General features: G+C 43.9%; 1 protein-coding gene across 3 annotated transcripts; it reads left to right on the top strand.

Annotated features, from left to right (window-relative positions):
- The first annotated feature begins 707 nt into the window (after positions 1 to 707).
- Positions 708 to 8,468, top strand: LOC123120094 (mitogen-activated protein kinase kinase 3). Of its 3 annotated transcripts, XM_044540105.1 has the most exons (10): positions 708 to 902; positions 993 to 1,136; positions 1,308 to 1,559; positions 1,919 to 2,137; positions 2,234 to 2,371; positions 2,497 to 2,664; positions 3,002 to 3,115; positions 3,529 to 3,636; positions 7,488 to 7,579; positions 7,780 to 8,468. In XM_044540105.1, exons 2-10 carry the CDS (start codon positions 1,014 to 1,016, stop codon positions 8,141 to 8,143), a joined length of 1,578 nt encoding a protein of 525 aa, XP_044396040.1. In that variant the 5' UTR covers positions 708 to 902; positions 993 to 1,013; the 3' UTR covers positions 8,144 to 8,468. The 3 variants fall into 3 exon arrangements, with proteins under 3 accessions (XP_044396040.1, XP_044396039.1, XP_044396041.1); XM_044540104.1 differs by having other exon boundaries at positions 739 to 1,136; XM_044540106.1 differs by having other exon boundaries at positions 740 to 1,136; positions 3,553 to 3,636.
- The last annotated feature ends 11,347 nt before the right edge of the window (positions 8,469 to 19,815 follow it).

Here is a 19,815-nt window from a genome sequence, read left to right as displayed (position 1 = left end):
CAAGGGCCCCAAGCCGCAGCCGCCGCGGAGGCAGCACCACTGGACGGTGCCCTGCCCTCCACCCCGCCGTAGGACCGAGTCATAGCCAGAGCTCCGCCGCGCCACGCCGCCAAGCCGCCGCCGGAAGAACTCGTGCCGCCGCCAGGGGAGAGAGAGAGAGACGCGCCAGGGAGAGGCCCAGCCGCCGCCGGCACTGCCCGGGCTTTGCCCGGCTGTGTCCCTCGGCGACGGCGAGGGGGGAGGGAGGGAGGAGGAGGGCCGACGGCAGAGGGAACTAGGGTTCCCCCGAGTCGCCTCAGAGAGGGACGCGGAGGACGGGGTGTACTACAGCCTTGCTACAATTATTATTCATATTGCTGCTTTTTCCTGTTTCATTTTTAAATTTCAAGAATGAACAATTAATCTAAAGAATGAATTAACAATCAAAAGTTAGTTGTTCAGATAGATCAATTTACTTGAAATCATAACTCATATCATCATCAAATGATCCATGTTTTTTTAACACCAGCGACACTCATCCGACGACATGGTACTTGATCCGACAGATTCATATGAACCATTCTTCTCCCGTTACAACGCACGGGCATTTGTGGCAAATTACCCTAGCTCTTTCTGTAGTACTGTATTTGAATTAAATCTTAATTTTTACCATCCTTTTGGTCACGGGCGCTGGGGTGGAAGTGGAACGCATCGTTTCCCTAGACTAATTGACCACAGGTCGTCGTATAGCGGGAGTGGCCTCCATCTCCATCCCTTGTTATCGGGAAGACAGCAAATGAGACAAGACAAGAGGAGGCGCCGGCACTTCCTTGTCGCTGGATTCACGACTTGCCGACCTACCTGCGCCGCCTCAGGCCATCTCTCAAATCTGGGACTATTGCACTGGCGACGGAGGAAAGCATGTGCGTCCCTTCCCGTCGTGGCAAACGGAAGCGAAATCAAAGCCTCACTCTGTTTTCTCTGCGCCCTCTCCCTCACCCTTCTCCTCTTAGGCTTAGCCTTGTTTGGCTGTAATGGCTGGACTGGAGGAGCTGAAGCGGAGGCTGCAGCCCATCTTCTTCGACGCCGATGGCAATGTTGTGCCGCCCCCCGCCGCCGACGGGACGTCCGACGACTCCAGCTCTGACGACTGCGAGGTAACCACTCTCTTCGTTTCAGCCGTTTGGTCAGTTCGCTGAGATCTATGTTTATCTTCATTCTGTTCAACCAACAAAATTCCTTGCTTATGTTGCTCATAGTATGTTTTTTTCTTAAGCCTGCTATAAAAATACATATGATGCTCATATTTTAATCTTACTTTTGTAAAGGTTTTGGATGGTGGAACTGTCAATTTATTGAGTAGGTCCTCTGATGAATATAACATCAGTAAGCTTGGCTTCCATAAACGAACAACCAGACCAGATGGGGACTATGCTACAGATAAGGCATATCGATGTTGTTGTCATGATATGCATATTTTTGATTCTGTTGGTAACGGTGCAAGCAGCGTTGTCCATAGAGCTATTTATGTACCAGTCCATCGAGTTTTGGCACTCAAGAAAATCAACATTTTTGACAAGGTGAGTGCAAAACTTTTTATAGTCCATATACCATAAGCTGACATCTCTATGTTCCCCTTACATGAAACAAAATCTATGGATACCCCCCCTTTTTTTTCCTTTTTCTTTTAATTAACTTTCATATGGAACTAACTACAAGTGTCAAATTCATCGCTTGTTCTCCATTTAATGCCTATAGTACTCCAGTATTAGTTTTTTTTTTTTTTTTTTTGCGCATAGTACTCCAGTATTAGTTGGAAATTGTTTGAACCAAGCTGCAGCAAGTAGAACCGGAAATGCAGCAAGTACTATAGACTTTGTTTGGACCAAGCTTCTTCTCTTTATATTTATTATAACGTATTCTCTGGTATATATTACAGGAAAAGAGACAACAAATTCTTAATGAGATTAGAACGTTATCAGCAGCATCTTGTTATCCAGGTTTAGTTGAATTCCAAGGAGTTTTTTATACCCCGGACTCTGGAGAAATATACTTTGCTCTTGAGTATATGGATGGTGGTTCATTAGCAGATATTATCAGGGTCAAGAAATTCATAACAGAACCAGTTCTTTCACATATGCTACAGAAAGTGTTGCTAGTACGTGTCTCTTGCCTCCATAAGTTCTGATGTTAGCTCTATTCAAATCAGGCCTGTGAACTTTAAATGACTAGTTGGTCTGTGTTAATTTATTAGGCTCTGCGCTACTTGCATGAAGTGAGGCGTTTAGTTCACAGAGATATAAAGCCAGCAAATTTGCTGCTAAATCTAAAGGGTGATACGAAAATTACAGACTTTGGTGTATCTTCTGGATTGCATGATTCAGTTACCATGGTATGCTATTTCTTGGTGACCGAAACTTCTCTTAGCAACAGCAAGCTGTTCTAAAATAGTATTAAGTGGACATCTGAGTATCTAGATTGAATAAGCAGTATATATGTGTAGTAATTGTCTTCCAGTGTGCTACCTTCCTGGGCAGTGTCACATATATGTCTCCTGAGAGAATTCGGAACGAAAATTACTCATATGCTGCTGATATCTGGAGCCTTGGACTAACAGCATTGGAGTGTGCAACTGGAAGATACCCATATGATGTAAATGGGGGCGAGGCCGACCTCATGCTGCAGGTGAGGTGGTTGGTGGTCAAGCAGTGTTCATTTGTATAATTTTCTACTGCCTTTCGTGATCATCTTATTTATGGAAAATATCATGATCTCATTTATGTGTATCTGTTGGTATATTGTTGAGTAAAGCTGTTTTCGGAATTTGGCTTGTTTTTCATAGGCGTTCTACATCTGTTTCCGAATTTCTACTGGATTTAGAACTTCTATTTCATTTCTGCTTTCCAACATGAATGGTCTGACAATAATGCAATACTAGTTCGGTAGTTCCTCTTGTGAGTATTATATTATTGATGTATAATGCAATCCTCCTTTCCCACCTTACTGTGTTGCAGTCTTGCAGATATTGGAAGATCCATCGCCAACACCACCGCAACATATGCATTCAGAAGAGTTTTGCTCGTTCATCGATGCTTGCTTGCAGAAAGATGCTGATGCAAGACCAACATGTGATCAGGTAAAGTGACGTCTAGTACAATTAATGTTTTTCAAAAGAAACGGTAGGAGGGTTTCCGACTGCGTAAATCTTGTGATAATCTTTATTTATTTATTTATTTATTGCGGGGAGTGATAAACTTTATGATGCAGTATAGGGTTTTGCGACACTATCTGAGAGTAATGTCTGATGGATACAGATTAGCGGTCTAAGGTGTATTAATCACACACACACACACACACACACACACACACACACACAATTCTGAGGTGATAATTGCAAAAAAGTGGTCTCATATGTTGAATTGTTTTGCAAATTATTCATTGTCAACTAACTACTTAAATAGGTTATTTGCAACAAAGACGAAATGGGGTTTATTTTGCTCTCTGAAATTAAAAAAATCTTATTTGAATCACATACTAAACATCTTGTAGCTTTTGTCTCATTCCTTCATCAAGAAATACGAGGGACCTGGTGTGGACTTGGCAGAGTACAACAAAAGTGTTCATGATCCAGCGGAAAGATTATCACAGATAGCACATGTGAGTTCCTAATAGCCTTCGTTAGCTTATATTTTTCCTGTTCTGCTGCCTTTCCATATGGCAGGAAAATGAACCTGATGTTCTCCAAGTTCACATACAATGATGTTAGCTATGCTTAGACAATAGAACATTCCAACAATTCAGCAAATAAACTGACTCTTACTGCAGTTGTTTCAATCTTTTTAATCTGGTTTCTTGCTATCCGGGATTCAAAATATTCATGTTAAAATTTTAGACCTCGTTGAGGATTTCGGTTGCCACAAGCATAGTTTAAAAAACCAGACCGGGCCAGCGGTCGGACCGAAAAAAACTGGAACCGGCGGCGTCGGCGGTTTTTTAAGCTAATAAGACGGTTCTGCAATTGGACCAGAGAAAACCAGTCAAGCCGGCCGGTTTTCTGGAAAAAAAACGACGAATAAACCAGGCCTTTGAACCGGAAAAAACCAGGAAAATGTTTAATGTAGAATTTGGGAGAAGCGGGATTCAATCCTAGGATGTGTGAGTAGTAGGCATTGCGTGCTCATGGCCCAGTAACCAACTCGGTCGTGCTACTTTGTTGTCTATTATAGGGAAGTAATTTTATTTGACCATTGTTTAACACTGTTTTATTTGGCCATTGTCTACTAAACGTATATTATTTTATGGTAAAAACCCGACGAATGAACCGGTGAACCGGCGGTCCAACTGACGAAAACCTGAACCAACAGGCTCACCGGTTCGATCTTCGGTTCAGTTTTTTAAACTATGGCCACAAGTATATCTCAGAAAAATAAATTGGAGCAGGGAAAAACGTGCTTTGTGGTTTTGCTATTCATGGAGTGGGACGAATTTACAGGAACTTTGCCACTGCCAGGTCACTTACTGTTTCGCTTGAATATACTCGGCCCTAAATGTTTCTCCCCTTGAATATGAATGCGCCCGCCATGCTCACGTGGCCGCTCACCTCAGCTATAGCCGCTTACGCCGCTGCTCTCTTCACCTCCAACCACTCTTGAAATAGTCTTTCACCCCGCTTTATAGATAAAGCAACCACCATTTCCACACAAGTAGTTAAAGTGCAGGAAAGTAAATAGAAGGTCTGCTGGGGCTCAAATAAGCCCAAAAGCAAAAAAGAGAAGGCGACACAAGACTCCGGAGAGTTAAAAGATCAACGGATAGGGCGCGAAGCGAGTTGGCGGGCTGCCACCAGAAGATCATCAATCATGCCATTCTAGCCGGTCCCTGTCCGCTGCCTACAAAGCAGGTACCACTGCTGCAAGAAGGCCAAAATTTTAAACAGAGTCAGAAGCACACTGCAAGAAGACTCGCTTGATAACCATCTTGTCACGTACAGTCCATTGGGTCCAGGTAATCACTGCAAACACTAACCAGAAGGGGCGCCTCCTCCTACCGGTATGTTTGGTCTGAGCCTCCAGGAACTCGCTCAGGTCCGGCGCCTGCCACTCAAGCCCTAGAGCCTCACGGACAAAGTTCCATAAGGAGGCAGCGGGACGAGAGAAGAAAATGTGGGTCCCGGATTTGGGAACCACGCAAAGAAGGCTAAGGCCATCACCCGGCCCATGCCGCTTTGCCACCTCCACACCCGATGGGAGGCGATTACATAGCAGCTGCCAAACAAAGATTTTGATCTTCATAGACAGCGGAGGTTTTCACAAGTGGGAGGTCCACACAAGAGTCTGGCGCACAATAGAGGGCACGGTATGCCAACCCGGCAGAGAAGAGCGCCGAGGAGGTGATGTGCCAAGACACGACGCCAGGGGACCTCAACAGCGATGACAGAAGAGCCGTCCACAACTTGGTCTAGGCTAAGGTTTCCTTTGGCCGAATGTTCGTTGGAACGGGATATCCCAATTCCCATTATGGGCTGCCGAGGCTACCAAGAGCACCGGATCCGAGCAAATCACGAAATGGCCCGGGAATTCGGCACGCAACGTGGTCCTACCGAGCCAGGGGTCGAGCCAAAAGAGGGCACCCTCTCCATCGCCTATGGAGAAACTGATTTTTTTTTTGAAAAGGAGGATACACCCCCGGCCTATGCATCTGGGAGATGCATGCAGCCACTATATTAATTATTCACAAAGACCTTACAAAATAATACATCAGTAAGCCTGAAGCCACCATCTTGGCAACACCTGTCGCTACTCCTATGCCCTTGATGAACCGAATATCCGAGCCGAATACCAAACAGACATCGCAACAAAGCCTAACATCTAAAGCCGGATGCCCCAGCCCAGCCACATATTGGGACTGTGTCACACACCGGTCCGGCGCACTCTCAGAAGCCGCCGCCACCGTCTTCCACTGGTCAATCTCCAGAGCAGGTACTGACACACCGACCTTGTCAGGCCTGCCATCGACGCCACCACGGCGCCAGACAGCGCCACCATCCTGCACGTATCCATCCGGCCGCGCCCGTCGCCGAAACTCCGCAGCGCCATGCCGCTGGGATCCATCGTCAGCCATGCCTATGGAGAAACTGACACCCAAGTGAATCTCATGCTTGATCGACTGGAAGGATTTTCAGAACTGAGATCCCTCCCAACGGTCACAAGCCAGGAGAGGATGGCCCTGCAGGTGTTTGGCTCTTTATAAGCTGCAGCCATAGGCCACCCTCACCTCAGCGTGAGTACCACATTTAAACTGCTCCCACGGGCAGCAGAAGTGTGCTCTCCACGATGGAGCACATCCAAACCGGAAAAGAGAGAAGAAAAAAAAAAGGAGGTGTGCTCCTGCACGAGCCACAGGTATACCTGGCCATACCTCGGGCCGGGCTGGGCCTAGCCAAGCCCGACGCAAAAAACCCAGGCCCGGGCCTGGCCCGGCCCGGCCATCGGGCCTGTTTTTTGGGCCTGAGCCCGGCCCAAACACGTAAAAGCCCGTCGGGCTCCGGGCCGGCCCGGCCCGACCTTCAGAAAAGTGCAAAAACGACGGGCCCGGGCCCGGCCCGGCCCGGCCATCGGGCTCAAAATCTAGGCCCGAGCCTGGCCCGGGAGCAGCGTCGGGCTGGGCCGGGTCGGGCCGGGCCGGGCTTCCATGGCCAGGTATAGCCACAGGTCTGCTCCCGCGCTGGAGCACATCGGAACCCGAAAGGAGCCTTGGCGCAGTGGCAAAGCTGCTGCCTTGTGACCATGAGGTCACGGGTTCAAGTCCTGGAAACAGCCTCTTGCAGAAATGTAGGGAAAGGCTGCGTACAATAGACCCAAAGTGGTCGGACCCTTCCCCAGACCCTGCGCAAGCAAGAGCTACATGCACCGGGCTGCCTTTTTTTGAAGTTGTGAACCTTACATTCATTGATCTATATGTAGTAAAAGATAAAGTACTTTCTGAAAAAAGAATGTAGGCCTCTTCATCTAAGAGTATAACCTTTTGATACCGAAATGCTGTTTCCTGACTACAGGCAAACCATGTACTCACTTTGATATTGGGACCCTGCGCAAGCAGGAGCTACATGCACTGGGCTGCCCTTTTTTGAAGTTGTGAACCTTATGTTCATTGATGTATGTGTAGTAAAAGATCAAGTACTTTCTGAAAAAAGAATGTAGGCCTCTTCATCTAAGAGTATAACCTTTTGATACCGAAATGCTGTTTCCTGACTACAGGCAAACCATGTACTCACTTGATATTGAATATGTGATCTGCCTTTGATACCCTTAGTTTTGAAGGAAGGGTATTTCTTTTCCGTATATTAGTACTCAAAGGTAAGTTCCTTGCTTGTTGCTTGAATCATAGGCAGATGTCTGAGTGCATGTTTACTCTATACATTAGCCAGAGATATATAGTTTGGTAGCATTAGTTAAGTCAACTACTCTACTCATCTACACGACTTACGGCCATTGTTATGTTTATCGCAGATGCTTGCTGTACATTACTACCTGATCTTTGACGGTGGTGATGACCAATGGCGTCACATGAAGTCATTCTATGGACAAGATTCTACTTTCAGGTAGAGGAATATCTTGGGCTACGTTTCTCTCGTAGTAACAAATCCCTTACTGTATTTTCCAGTTGTGCAAAATACCTTAGTTTCCACTGCTTGGATCGCATGTCTTTATTATGCTTGGCTCCGGAACTATAATTGAACTTTCTTTCCTGTTAATTGTACATGAACTGTGGAGACTTATTGACATGATATTTTTATTCTAGTTTCTCAGGGGAAACACATGTCGGTAAGAGCGACATATTCGATACTTTGTCAAGAATAAGGGAAATGCTAAAAGGTAACAGCCGTTGCGAAAAGATTGGCCGTGTGATGGAGAAGGTTTACTGCCGTGCACATGGGGAAGAAGGGATGAGTGTTCGAGTTTCTGGATCATTCATTATGGGGAACGAGTTCCTCGTGTGCGCAGATGGGTTTTGTGCTGAAGGGATGCTAAGCATCGTCGAACTCTCTCCCGACATTCTCAGCAAGCAGGCAGGCCATTTCCAGGAAGATTTTTTCATGGAGCCAGGGACTGCCATGGGATGCTATGTGATATCAAGGCAAGAATTGCACATTGGCGTATCATGAAGTCATTCGCCTTCTTGCATGCGGTCATTACATATGATGATTTTTGTGCTTTTTACTGCCGTGCATTTGCTGAACTGATCTATCATGCATGTTGTCTTTCCATTTGATGCTGAAGAAAATAATCTTCTAGCATATCGACATTGAGGTATTGGAATTTATTCAATTGAGGTTCAACAGAGTCTACAATGAACTGAAAACATCGGTTATTGCCTCTCTGCATTCAGCATTTATGCTTGTAAGTTTAATGACGGGGAGACATTTACGCTTGTAAAATGACGGGGAAAAGCATTCCCATGCTATGAAGCAAATTCCATGTTATGCTACAGTGTTTTTTCTTTCTATTTTCCTTACGAAAAGGAGCGTGTAACCCAGCCTCCGCATTTGGTGTACTATCATCCTTATTAAATTATCAATCAAATCAGCCAAACAGCTACTCTGTTCCAAAATAGATGACCCAACTTTAGTATAAAGTTAGTATAAAGTTGAGTCATCTATTTTGAAACGGAGGGAGTAGATGATAAGGGCCAATACGGCCAAAGCACAACTGACTGGTATCAACAATAATGATTCAAACATATATCTAATTATTGAAAAGGTGTTTCTAGAACTCAATCGTCTGAGACAAATCTCAGTCAAGTGACATCGGCGTAGTTGTTTTGCTACAAGCGGCACGGCTAGATGTTGCAATCGGCGACATTTACGTAAAATGTCGCGACAATTTTGCAAGCAACGACAACTAACGTTGCATCCGATGTGACAAAATGCTATGTTATGGCGATGCTTGAAGGAGGGCGCGAGAGGGCCGGCCGGGGGCCTTTTTGCCCACGGCCAGGCAAGAGGGAAGGGATTTCCTTCTTAATTCTTGCTTGATTAGATTGATACATCTCCTCTCTTTATATAAAGAGGTTTACTTGACTCTCAAGCAAGACTTACTTGACCCCTAAGCAAGCGACCCTTATCTCTAATTAACCCTAAGACTAACAGGCTATACCGCCAGCCCAGCCCCATTAGGCCCATTACGTACTCTAACACTACACCCCACCTGGACATGCAGCTTGTCCTCGAGCTGCAGCCTAACCAACTTATAACCATGACTCGACGCAACACAAATCTAACACCTAAAAACAAGTCTTTTACATCTCGGCTTGTTTTATTACTCTCAACCTGAAATGGACCGGGATGCTTTATTTTGGACCCGTTAACAAAAAATGGACACCATCCGCACGTTGGACGTGCACGTGTACAACGACCTGGATCCCATGGACACCACCTCGACAAAAGGAGTGCATGTGTATGGCCACCTGGAAGTGGTCGCAAGAGTGACCAGCAGAGGCGCCCTCACGGCGGCCGGCGGCAGAATGCAGTGGTGCTACGCGGTGCGCTCCTGTCGGTGACACCCTGCCTTCTCCCCGCCGGACGGCTGTTGGTCTGCACCGCACAGGAAAGAGTGGAGGGCTTGCGATGGAGAATGACGAGGAGGGGTGCGCCCCCCAACCGCCGATGTCACAGACTTTGAGGTTGCTGCCCGCGGGGAAGACAACATGCCCGCCGCCCGTGGGAGAAACCGCATGCCCAAGATCCGCGACGCAGCGGACGAGATCAAGGTCCTTTGCGCAGCGAAGGGCAATTTGGAGGAGCGACAGCTGCAGACCACGCATCTTTCGCACACGCCGACGCGCTAGGAGGCCGCGCGCAGCAGCTTGCAGCCTCACCGCCGCCGACACGTGGCGGGTAGCGATCCAAGACGGAAGCGGTGATGGCGACGAGGGGAACTTGATCTGCTGGATGGGGACGCAGTGGGACGGCGGCGACGCTGATGGGAACGAGGTCTTCGCAGTCCCGTCGTAGGGCATCCCATACAGGTACGAGATGACCGGCGCCGTGGTCGCGGTCGAGGGTGGCGGCGGCGGGGGTAGCTGCTGTTGGTGTGGCGGCGGCGGAGGTGGCTGCTGGGGATGCGGCTGGGGCGCATAGGGCCCGACGAGGAAGGCCCTGATGCCTGCCACGGCCTGCAGTAATTCCAGGATTGCGGCTGTCATCTACTTCGGGGTGAGGACGAGGGCGGACGACGCCAGGGCAGAGGGTGCAATCTGTTGGAGAACGTAGTATTTCAAAAAATTTGCCTACGATCACGCAAGATCTATCTAGGAGAAGCATCGCAACGAGCGGGGAGAGTGTGTCCACGTACCCTCGTAGACCGAAAGCGGAAGCATTTAGTAACGCGGTTGATGTAGTCGAACGTCTTAGCGATCCAACCGATCAAGTACCGAACGCACGGTGATAACCCACAAGTATAGGGGATCGCAACAGTTTTCGAGGGTAGAGTATTCAACCCAAATTTATTGATTCGACACAAAGGGAGCCAAAGAATATTCTCAAGTATTAGCAGTTGAGTTGTCAATTCAACCACACCTGGATAACTTAATATCTGCAACAAAGTATTTAGTAGCAAAGTAGTATGGAAGTAACGGTAACGGTGTCAAAAGTAACAGTAGCAGTTTTGTAGTAATTATAACAGTGGCAACGGAAAAGTAACTAAGCGAAGAACAATATGTGAGAAGCTCGTAGGCATTGGATCAGTGATGGATAATTATGTCGGATGCGATTCCTCGTGCAATAGTTATAACATAGGGTGACACATAACTAGCTCCAATTCATCAATGTAATGTAGGCATGTATTCCGAATATAGTCATACGTGCTTATGGAAAAGAACTTGCATGACATCTTTTGTCCTACCCTCCCATGGCAGCGGGGTCCTATTGGAAACTAAGGGATATTAAGGCCTCCTTTTAATAGAGTACCGGACCAAAGCATTAACACTTAGTGAATACATGAACTCCACAAACTGCGGTCATCACCGGTAAGTATCCCGATTATTGTCACTTCGGGGTTAACGGATCATAACACATAATAGGTGAATATAGACTTGCAAGATAGGATCAAGAACTCACATATATTCATGAAAACATAATAGGTTCAGATCTAAAATCATGACACTCGGGCCCTAGTGACAATCATTAAGCATAGCAAAGTCATGGCAACATCAATCTCAGAACATAAAACAAAACTAACTCGATTACATGATAAATCTCATCCAACCCATCACCGTCCAGCAAGCCTACGATGGAATTACTCACACACGGTGGTGAGCATCATGAAATTGGTGATGGAGGAAGGTTGATGATGACGACGGCGACGGATTCCCCTCTCCAGAGCCCCGAACGGACTCCAGATCAGCCCTCCTGAGAGAGATTAGGGCTCGGCGGCGGCTCGGTATCGTAAAACGCGATGAATCCTTCTCTCTGATTTTTTTCTCCCCGAACGTGAATATATGGAGTTGGAGTTGAGGTCGGTGGAGCACCAGGGGGCCCACGAGGCAGGGGGCGCGCCCCCACCCTCGTGGACAAGGTGTGGCCCCCCTGGCCTTGATTCTTTCGCCAGTATTTTTTATTAATTCCAAAAATATTCTCCGTGAAGTTTCAGGTCATTCCGAGAACTTTTATTTCTGCACAAAAATAACACCATGGCAATTCTGCTGAAAACAGCGTTAGTCCGGGTTAGTTCCATTCAAATCATGCAAGTTAGAGTCCAAAACAAGGGCAAAAGTGTTTGGAAAAGTAGATACGATGGAGACGTATCAACTCCCCCAAGCTTAAACCTTTGCTTGTCCTCAAGCAATTCAGTTGACAAACTGAAAGTGATAAAGAAAAACTTTTACAAACTCTGTTTGCTCTTGTTGTTGTAAATATGTAAAGCCAGCATTCAAGTTTTCAGCAAAGATTATGAACTAACCATATCCACAATAACACTTAGGTCTCATGTTTACTCATATCAATGACATAATCAACTAGCGAGCAATAATAATAAATCTCGGATGGCAGCACTTTCTCAAAACAATAATAATATGATATAACAAGATGGTATCTCGCTAACCCTTTCTGATACCGCAAAACATAAATGCAGAGCACCTCTGAAGATCAAGGACTGACTAAACATTGTAATTCATGGTAAAAGAGATCCAGTCATAGTCATACTCAATATAAATTAATAGTAATGGATGCAAATGACAGCGGTGCTCTCCAACTGGTGCTTTTTAGTAAGAGGATGATGACTCAACATAAAAGTAAATAGATAGGCCCTTTGCAGAGGGAAGCAGGGATTTGTAGAGGTGCCAGAGCTCAATTTTGAAATAGAGATAAATAATATTTTGAGCGGCATACTTTCATTGTCAACATAACAACCGAGAGATCTCGATATCTTCCATGCTACACACATTATAGGCGGTTCCCAAACAGAATGGTAAAGTTTATACTCCCCCACCGCCAACAAGCATCAATCCATGGCTGGCCCGAAACAACGGGTGCCTCCAACTAGCAACAGTCCTGGGGGAGTTTTGTTTGCAATTATTTTGATTTGATTTGAGCATGGGACTGGGCATCCCGGTGACTAGCCATTTTCTCGTGAGTGAGGAGCGGAGTCCACTCCTCTTGAGAATAACCCGCCTAGCATGGAAGATACAGACAGTCCTAGTTGATACATGAGCTATTCGTGCATACAAAACCGAATTTCATTTGAAGGTTTAGAGTTTGGCACATACAAATTTACTTGGAACAGCAGGTAGGAACCGCATATAGGAAGGTATGGTGGACTCATATGGAATAACTTTGGGGTTTATGGAAGTGGATGCACAAGCAGTATTCCCGCTTAGTACAAGTGAAGGCTAGAAAGAGACTGGGAAGCGACCAACTAGAGAGCGACAACAGTCATGAACATGCATTAAAATTAATAAACATTGAGTGCAAGCATGAGTAGGATATAATCCACCATGAACATAAATATTGTGGAGGCTATGTTGATTTTGTTTCAACTATATGTGTGAACATGTGCCAAGTCAAGTCACTCGAATCGTTCAAAGGAGGATACCACCCCATCATACCACATCACAACCATTTTAATAGCATGTTGGCACGCAAGGTAAACCATTATAAACTCCTAGCTAATTAAGCATGGCATGAGCAACTATAATCTCTAATTTTCATTGCAAACATGTTTCATTCATAATAGGCTGAATCAGGAACGATGAACTAATCATATTTACAAAAACAAGAGAGGTCGAGTTCATACCAGCTTCTCTCATCTCAATCAGTCCATCTTATATCGTCATTATTGCCTTTCACTTGCATGACTGAACGGTGTGGATAATAATAATAGTGTGCGTGCATTGGACTAAGCTAGAATCTGCAAGCATTTAATACATGGGAGAAGACAAGGTAATATGGGCTCTTTGTTAAATCAATAATAATGCATATAAGAGCCACTTCAACATGTTCATTATGGTCTTCTCCTCTCGACCCCCAAAGGAAAGAAAAGAAATAAAACTATTTACACGGGAAAGCTCCCAACAAGCAAAAGAAGAACGAGAACTCTTTTTGGGTTTTCTTTTAATTATTAATACTACAAGCATGGAAAGTAAACTAACTAAAAGCTATAACTAATTTTTTTGGTTTTTTCTTAAGGTTTTTCAAACACACAAGAAGAAGGCTTAAAACAGAAAATAAACTAGCATGGATATTACAATGAAAAAGTCTGAGCACCGACAACTAGCATGAGTGTGTGAACATGAATGTAATGTCGGTGGGAAATATGTACTCCCTCAAGCTTAGGCTTTTGGCCTAAGTTGGTTTATGCCCATGGATCAAAGCTACTCTCTCCGGTGTACTGAGAAGGATCCTCGAGGTGCTCCTTGGGGTGCCACTGGTTGGCGATCTCCTCCGGATCCCACTGATAAACAAACTGACGGTGAGGATCAAGTGGTGGCTCCGGCTCGGGCTCTGGAGCTGGTGTTAGGCTCCGGTAGGCATGAATGGCCTCCGGCAGAACAAGGTACATGCCTGAAGATAAGTTGAACAAAGAAGGAGCAGGCAAAGTAATAGTCTCAAAGTAATTTTTATCAAATATCTGTCTATAGTTAAGCATCTTTTTCTTATTCTTAACAATAAAATCATGTGCTACCATACTCTTATAGTCTAGAAAAACGGGAGGCAGCAACTTTTCTTCTTTCTCATAATGCCTAATAGGTATGTTAAAGTGTGCAGCAAGGCGCGAGGCGAAGATACCTCCCAAGATGGGACCCTTCGTACGGTTCAGATTTAACCGTTTGGCAACAATAGTGCCTAAACTAAAAGTGTTATCACGAAACAAGGCATGGCACAAAATAACAATATCAGGGGCACTAAGGTTTCCACAGTTCCCGCGGCCAATTAAACATCTACTAGCAAATATTGCAAAGTAACGTAGAACAGGAAAGTGTATGCTAGTGATTCTTGCATCGGAAACTTTCCTCGTTTCCCCTACAACAATCATATCAATAAACCCTTCCACATCATTATGATGTGGTTCCTCTATGCTGCCCGCAAAGGGTAACTTGCAAACCTCACAAAAATCATAAAGGGACATCTCCTTATACTCGTCATATAATAAAAATCCACCGAAGGTGGTGATCTCCTAGCATGGAAATGAAAATTTTGCACAAAAATATTAGTTAGTAGGAGATACTGTTCGCGCTGGTCGCGGAGGAAGTCGGTGAGGCCCGCATTCTCAGCCAAATAATAAATATCATCGTGAATCCCGGCTGCTCTCAAGAACTCACCACAAGGCCATTCACACGGACGAACTTCCGCGGTGCGAGGAAGATTATACTTGGGCTTCTTATTCTCTTCACTTTGCTTATCCTTCGAGCTTCGGCTCGAAGAGCCCCTCAAAAATCTCTTCATCATTTTCTGAAAATTTCTGAAATTTTTAGTAACTTAAAATAAAAGTGAACCAAACTCAACAAAATTGATAGCAACTACTCCCACATGTGCCTAGAGACTAATACGTCCATTTTGCATCATGCTTTTATATTGATATTTATCGCATTATGTGCTGTTATTACACGTTATGTCACAATACTTATGCCTATTCTCTCTTATTTTACAAGGTGTACATGAAGAGGGAGAATGCCGGCAGCTGGAATTCCGGGCTGGAAAAGGAGCAAATATTAGAGACTTATTCTGCACAACTCCAAAAGTCCTGAAACTCTACGGAAGTCATTTTTGGAAATAATGAAAAATACTGGGCAAAGAAAATACCAGAGGGGGCCCACACCCTGGCCACGAGGGTGGGGGCGCGCCCTACCCCCTGGGCGCGCCCCCTGCCTCGTGGGCCCCCTGGTGGCCCTCCGGTGCCCATCTTCTGCTATATGAAGTCTTTCGTCCGAGAAAAAATCATAAGCAAGCTTTCGGGAAGAAACTCCACCGCCACGAGGCGGAACCTTGGCGGAACCAATCTAGGGCTCCGGCAGAGCTGTTCTGCCGGGGAAACTTCCCTTCGGGAGGGGGAAATCATCGCCATCGTCATCACCAATGCTCCTCTCATCGGGAGGGGGCCAATCTCCATCAACATCTTCACCAGCACCATCTCCTCTCAAACCCTAGTTCATCTCTTGTATCCAATCTTTGTCCCAAAGCCTCAGATTGGTACCTGTAGGTTGCTAGTAGTGTTGGTTACTCCTTGTAGTTGATGCTAGTTGGTTTATTTGGTGGAAGATCATATGTTAAGATCCATTATGCATATTAATACCCCTTTGATTATGAACATGAATACGATTTGTGAGTAGTTACGTTTGTTCCTGAGGACATGGGAGAAGTCTTGCTATAAGTAGTCATGTGAATTTCGTATTCGTTCGATATTTTGATGAGATGTATGGTGTCTCTCCTCTAGTGGTGTTATGTGAACGTCGACTACATGACACTTCACCATTATTTGGGCCTAGAGGAAGGCATTGGGAAGTAATAAGTAGATGATGGGTTGCTAGAGTGACAGAAGCTTAAACCCTCGTTTATGTGTTGCTTCGTAAGGGGCTGATTTGGATCCATATGTTTCATGCTATGGTTAGGTTTACCTTAATACTTCTTTTGTAGTTGCGGATGCTTGCAATAGGAGTTAATCATAAGTGGGATGCTTGTCCAAGTAAGGACAACACCCAAGCACCGGTCCACCCACATATCAAATTATCAAAGTACTGAACGCGAATCATATGAGCGTGATGAAAACTAGCTTGGCGATAATTCCCATGTGTCCTCGGGAGCGCTTTTCTCTATATAAGAGTTTGTCCAGGCTTGTCCTTTGCTACACTTTGTTTACACTTGTTACTTGTTACCCGTTACAAATTACCTTATCACAAAACTATCTGTTACCGATAATTTTAGTGCTTGCAGAGAATACCTTGCTGAAAACCGCTTATCATTTCCTTCTGTTCCTCGTTGGGTTCGACACTCTTACTTATCGAAAGGACTACGATAGATCCCCTATACTTGTGGGTCATCAAGACTCTTTTCTGGCGCCGTTGCCGGGGAGTGAAGCGCCTTTGGTAGGTGGAATTTGGTAAGGAAAAATTTATATAGTGTGCTGAAATTTACTGTCACTTGTTACTATGGAAAGTATCCTTTGAGGGGCTTGTTCGGGGTATCTTCACCCCGACCAGTCGAGCAAAGAGTCGCTCCTCAACCTACTGAACCTACTGAAAATGTTTACTTTGAAATTCCTTCAGTATGATAGAGAAACTGCTAGCTAATCCTTTTGCAGGAGATGGAACATTGCATCCCGATTTACACTTAATCTATGTGGATGAAGTTTGTGGATTATTTAAGCTTGCAGGTATGCCCGATGATGTTATCAAGAAGAATGTCTTCCCTTTATCTTTGAAGGGAGATGCATTGACATGGTATAGGCTATGTGATGATATGGGATCATGGGATTACAAGCGATTGAAATTGGAATTTCATTAGAAGTTTTATCCTATGCATCTTGTTCATCGTGATCGTAATTATATATATAATTTTTGGCCTCGCGAAGGAGAAAGCATCGCTCAAGCTTGGGGGAGGCTTAAGTCAATGTTATATTCATGCCCCAATCATGAGCTCTCAAGAGAAATGACTATTCAAAAATTTTATGCTCGGCTTTCTGACAACAATCGCTCCATGCTCAATACTTCTTGTACTGGTTCTTTTATGATGAAGACTATTGGATTCAAATGGGATTTATTGGAAAGAATTAAACGCAACTCTGAAGATTGGGATCTCGACGAAGGTCAGGAGTCAGGTATAACACCTAAGTTTGATTGTGTTAAATCTTTTATGGATACCGATGTTTTCCGTAAATTTAAAACTAAATATGGACTTGACTCAGAGATAGTAGCTTCTTTTTGTGAATCTTTTTCTAAGTAGTTGAACCTATTAAAGTTGAAGAAAAGACTATCACTTATAATGATCCTATTGTTCCTACTGCTTATGTTGAGAAACCACCTTTCCCTCTTAGAATAAAGGATCATGATAAAGCTTCAATTGTGGTTTGTAAAAGCAATATTAGAACTTATACATCCCCTGAGCAAGTTAAAGTTGAACCTAATATTGCTATTGTTAAAGATCTCTTGGCTGATAATATTGATGGGCATGTTATTTATTTCTGTGAGGAAACTGCTAGAATTGCTAAACCTGGTGCTAATATTGATGGGCATGTTATTTATTTCTGTGGTAGGCATGCCTATTATTTCTGTTAAAATAGGAGATCATTGTTATCATGGCTTGTGTGATATGGGTGCTAGTGCTAGTGCAATACCTATCTCTTTATATAAAGAAATTATGCATGTATTGCACCCGCCGAGTTAGAAGAAATTGATGTCACCATTAAGCTTGCCAATAGAGATACTATTTCACCAATTGGGATTGTTAGAGATGTTGAAGTCTTGTGTGGGAAAGCTAAATATCCTGCTGATTTTCTTGTTCTTGGTTCCCCACAAGATAGCTTTTGTCCCATTATATTTGGTAGACCCTTCTTGAACACTGTTAATGCTAAGATAGACTGCGAAAAGGAAGTTGTTACTATTGGTTTGGATGATATGTCTCATGAGTTTAATTTTTCTAAATTTCGTAGACAACCCCATGATGAAGAATTGCCTAGTAAGGATGAAATTATTGGTCTTGCTTCTATTGCTGTGCCCCCTAATGATCCTTTAAAACAATATTTGCTAGACCATCAAAATGATATGTTTATGAATGAAAGAAGGGAAATAGATGAAGTATTCTTCAAACAAGGACCCATTCTGAAACACAATTTGCATGTTGAAATCCTAGGGGATCCTCCTCCACCCAAGGGTGATCCCGTGTTTGAGCTTAAACCGTTACCTGATACTCTTAAATATGCTTATCTTGATGAAAAGAAGATATATCCTGTTATTATTAGTGCTAACCTTTCAGAGCATGAAGAAGAGAAATTATTGAAAACTCTGAAGAAGCACCGTGCTGCTATTGGATATACTCTCGATGATCTTAAGGGCATTAGTCCCACTCTATGCCAACACAAAATAAATTTGGAGAAAGACGCCAAACCAGTTATTGATCATCAGCGATGGTTAAATCCTAAGATGAAAGAAGTGGTAAGAAAGGAAATATTAAAGCTCCTTGAGGCAGGTATAATTTATCCCGTTGCTGATAGTCAGTGGGTTAGTCCTGTCCATTGTGTCCCTAAGAAGGGAGGTATTACTTTCGTTCCTAATGATAAAGAAGAATTGATTCCGCAAAGAATTATTACAGGTTATAGGATGGTAATTGATTTCCGTAAATTAAATAAAGCTACTAAAAAGATCCTTACCCCTTGCCTTTCATTGATCAAATGCTAGAAAGATTATCCAAACACACACATTTCTGCTTTCTAGATGGTTACTCTGGTTTCTCTCAAATACCAGTGTCAGCTGATGATCAAGCAAAGACCACGTTTACTTGCCCTTTTAGTACTTTTGCTTATAAACGTATGCCTTTTGGTTTATGTAATGCACCTGCTACCTTTCAAAGATGCATGATGGCTATATTCTCTGATTTTTGTGAAAAGATTTGTGAGGTTTTCATGGACGATTTCTCCGTTTATGGATCCTCTTTTGATGATTGCTTGAGCAACCTTGATCGAGTTTTGCAGAGATGTGAAGAAACTAACCTTGTCTTGAATTGGGAGAAATGCCACTTTATGGGGCATAAAATTTCCGAAAGAGGTATTGAAGTTGATAAAGCTAAAGTTGATGCTATTGAAAAGATGCCATGTCCCAAGGACATCAAAGGTATAAGAAGTTTTCTTGGTCATGCCGGTTTTTATAGGAGGTTCATTAAGGACTTCTCAAAAATTTCTCGGCCTCTGACTAATCTATTACAAAAAGATATCCCTTTTGTCTTTGATGATGATTGTGTAGAAGCATTTGAAATACTTAAGAAAGCATTAATTTCTGACCTATTGTTCAGCCACCTGATTGGAATTTACCCTTTGAAATTATGTGTGATGCTAGTGATTATGCTGTAGGTGCTGTTCTAGGACAAAGAGTTGATAAGAAATTAAATGTTATTCAATATGCTAGTAAAACCCTAGACAGTGCTCAGAGAAATTATGCTACTACTGAAAAGGAATTCTTAGCAGTTGTTTTTGCTTGTGATAAGTTCAGACCTTATATTGTTGATTCTAAAGTAACTATTCACACTGATCATGCTGCTATTAAATACCTTATTGGAAAGAAAGATGCTAAACCTAGACTTATTAGATGGGTTCTTCTACTACAAGAATTTGATTTGCATATTATTGATAGAAAGGG

Source organism: Triticum aestivum, chromosome 5D (assembly GCF_018294505.1).
Source record: "Triticum aestivum cultivar Chinese Spring chromosome 5D, IWGSC CS RefSeq v2.1, whole genome shotgun sequence".
NCBI classification, from domain to species: domain Eukaryota; kingdom Viridiplantae; phylum Streptophyta; class Magnoliopsida; order Poales; family Poaceae; genus Triticum; species Triticum aestivum.
This window is presented reverse-complemented; position numbering and strand designations above follow the sequence as displayed.

Excerpts from the sequence above, each read along its gene's own strand:
- LOC123120094 (XM_044540105.1), top strand. The coding sequence starts at position 1,014 with ATGGCTGGACTGGAGGAGCTGAAGCGGAGGCTGCAGCCCATCTTCTTC. Across the intron at positions 1,137-1,307 it reads CCAGCTCTGACGACTGCGAG|GTTTTGGATGGTGGAACTGT; the intron begins GTAACCACTCTC and ends ACTTTTGTAAAG. Across the intron at positions 2,138-2,233 it reads TGCTACAGAAAGTGTTGCTA|GCTCTGCGCTACTTGCATGA; the intron begins GTACGTGTCTCT and ends TTAATTTATTAG.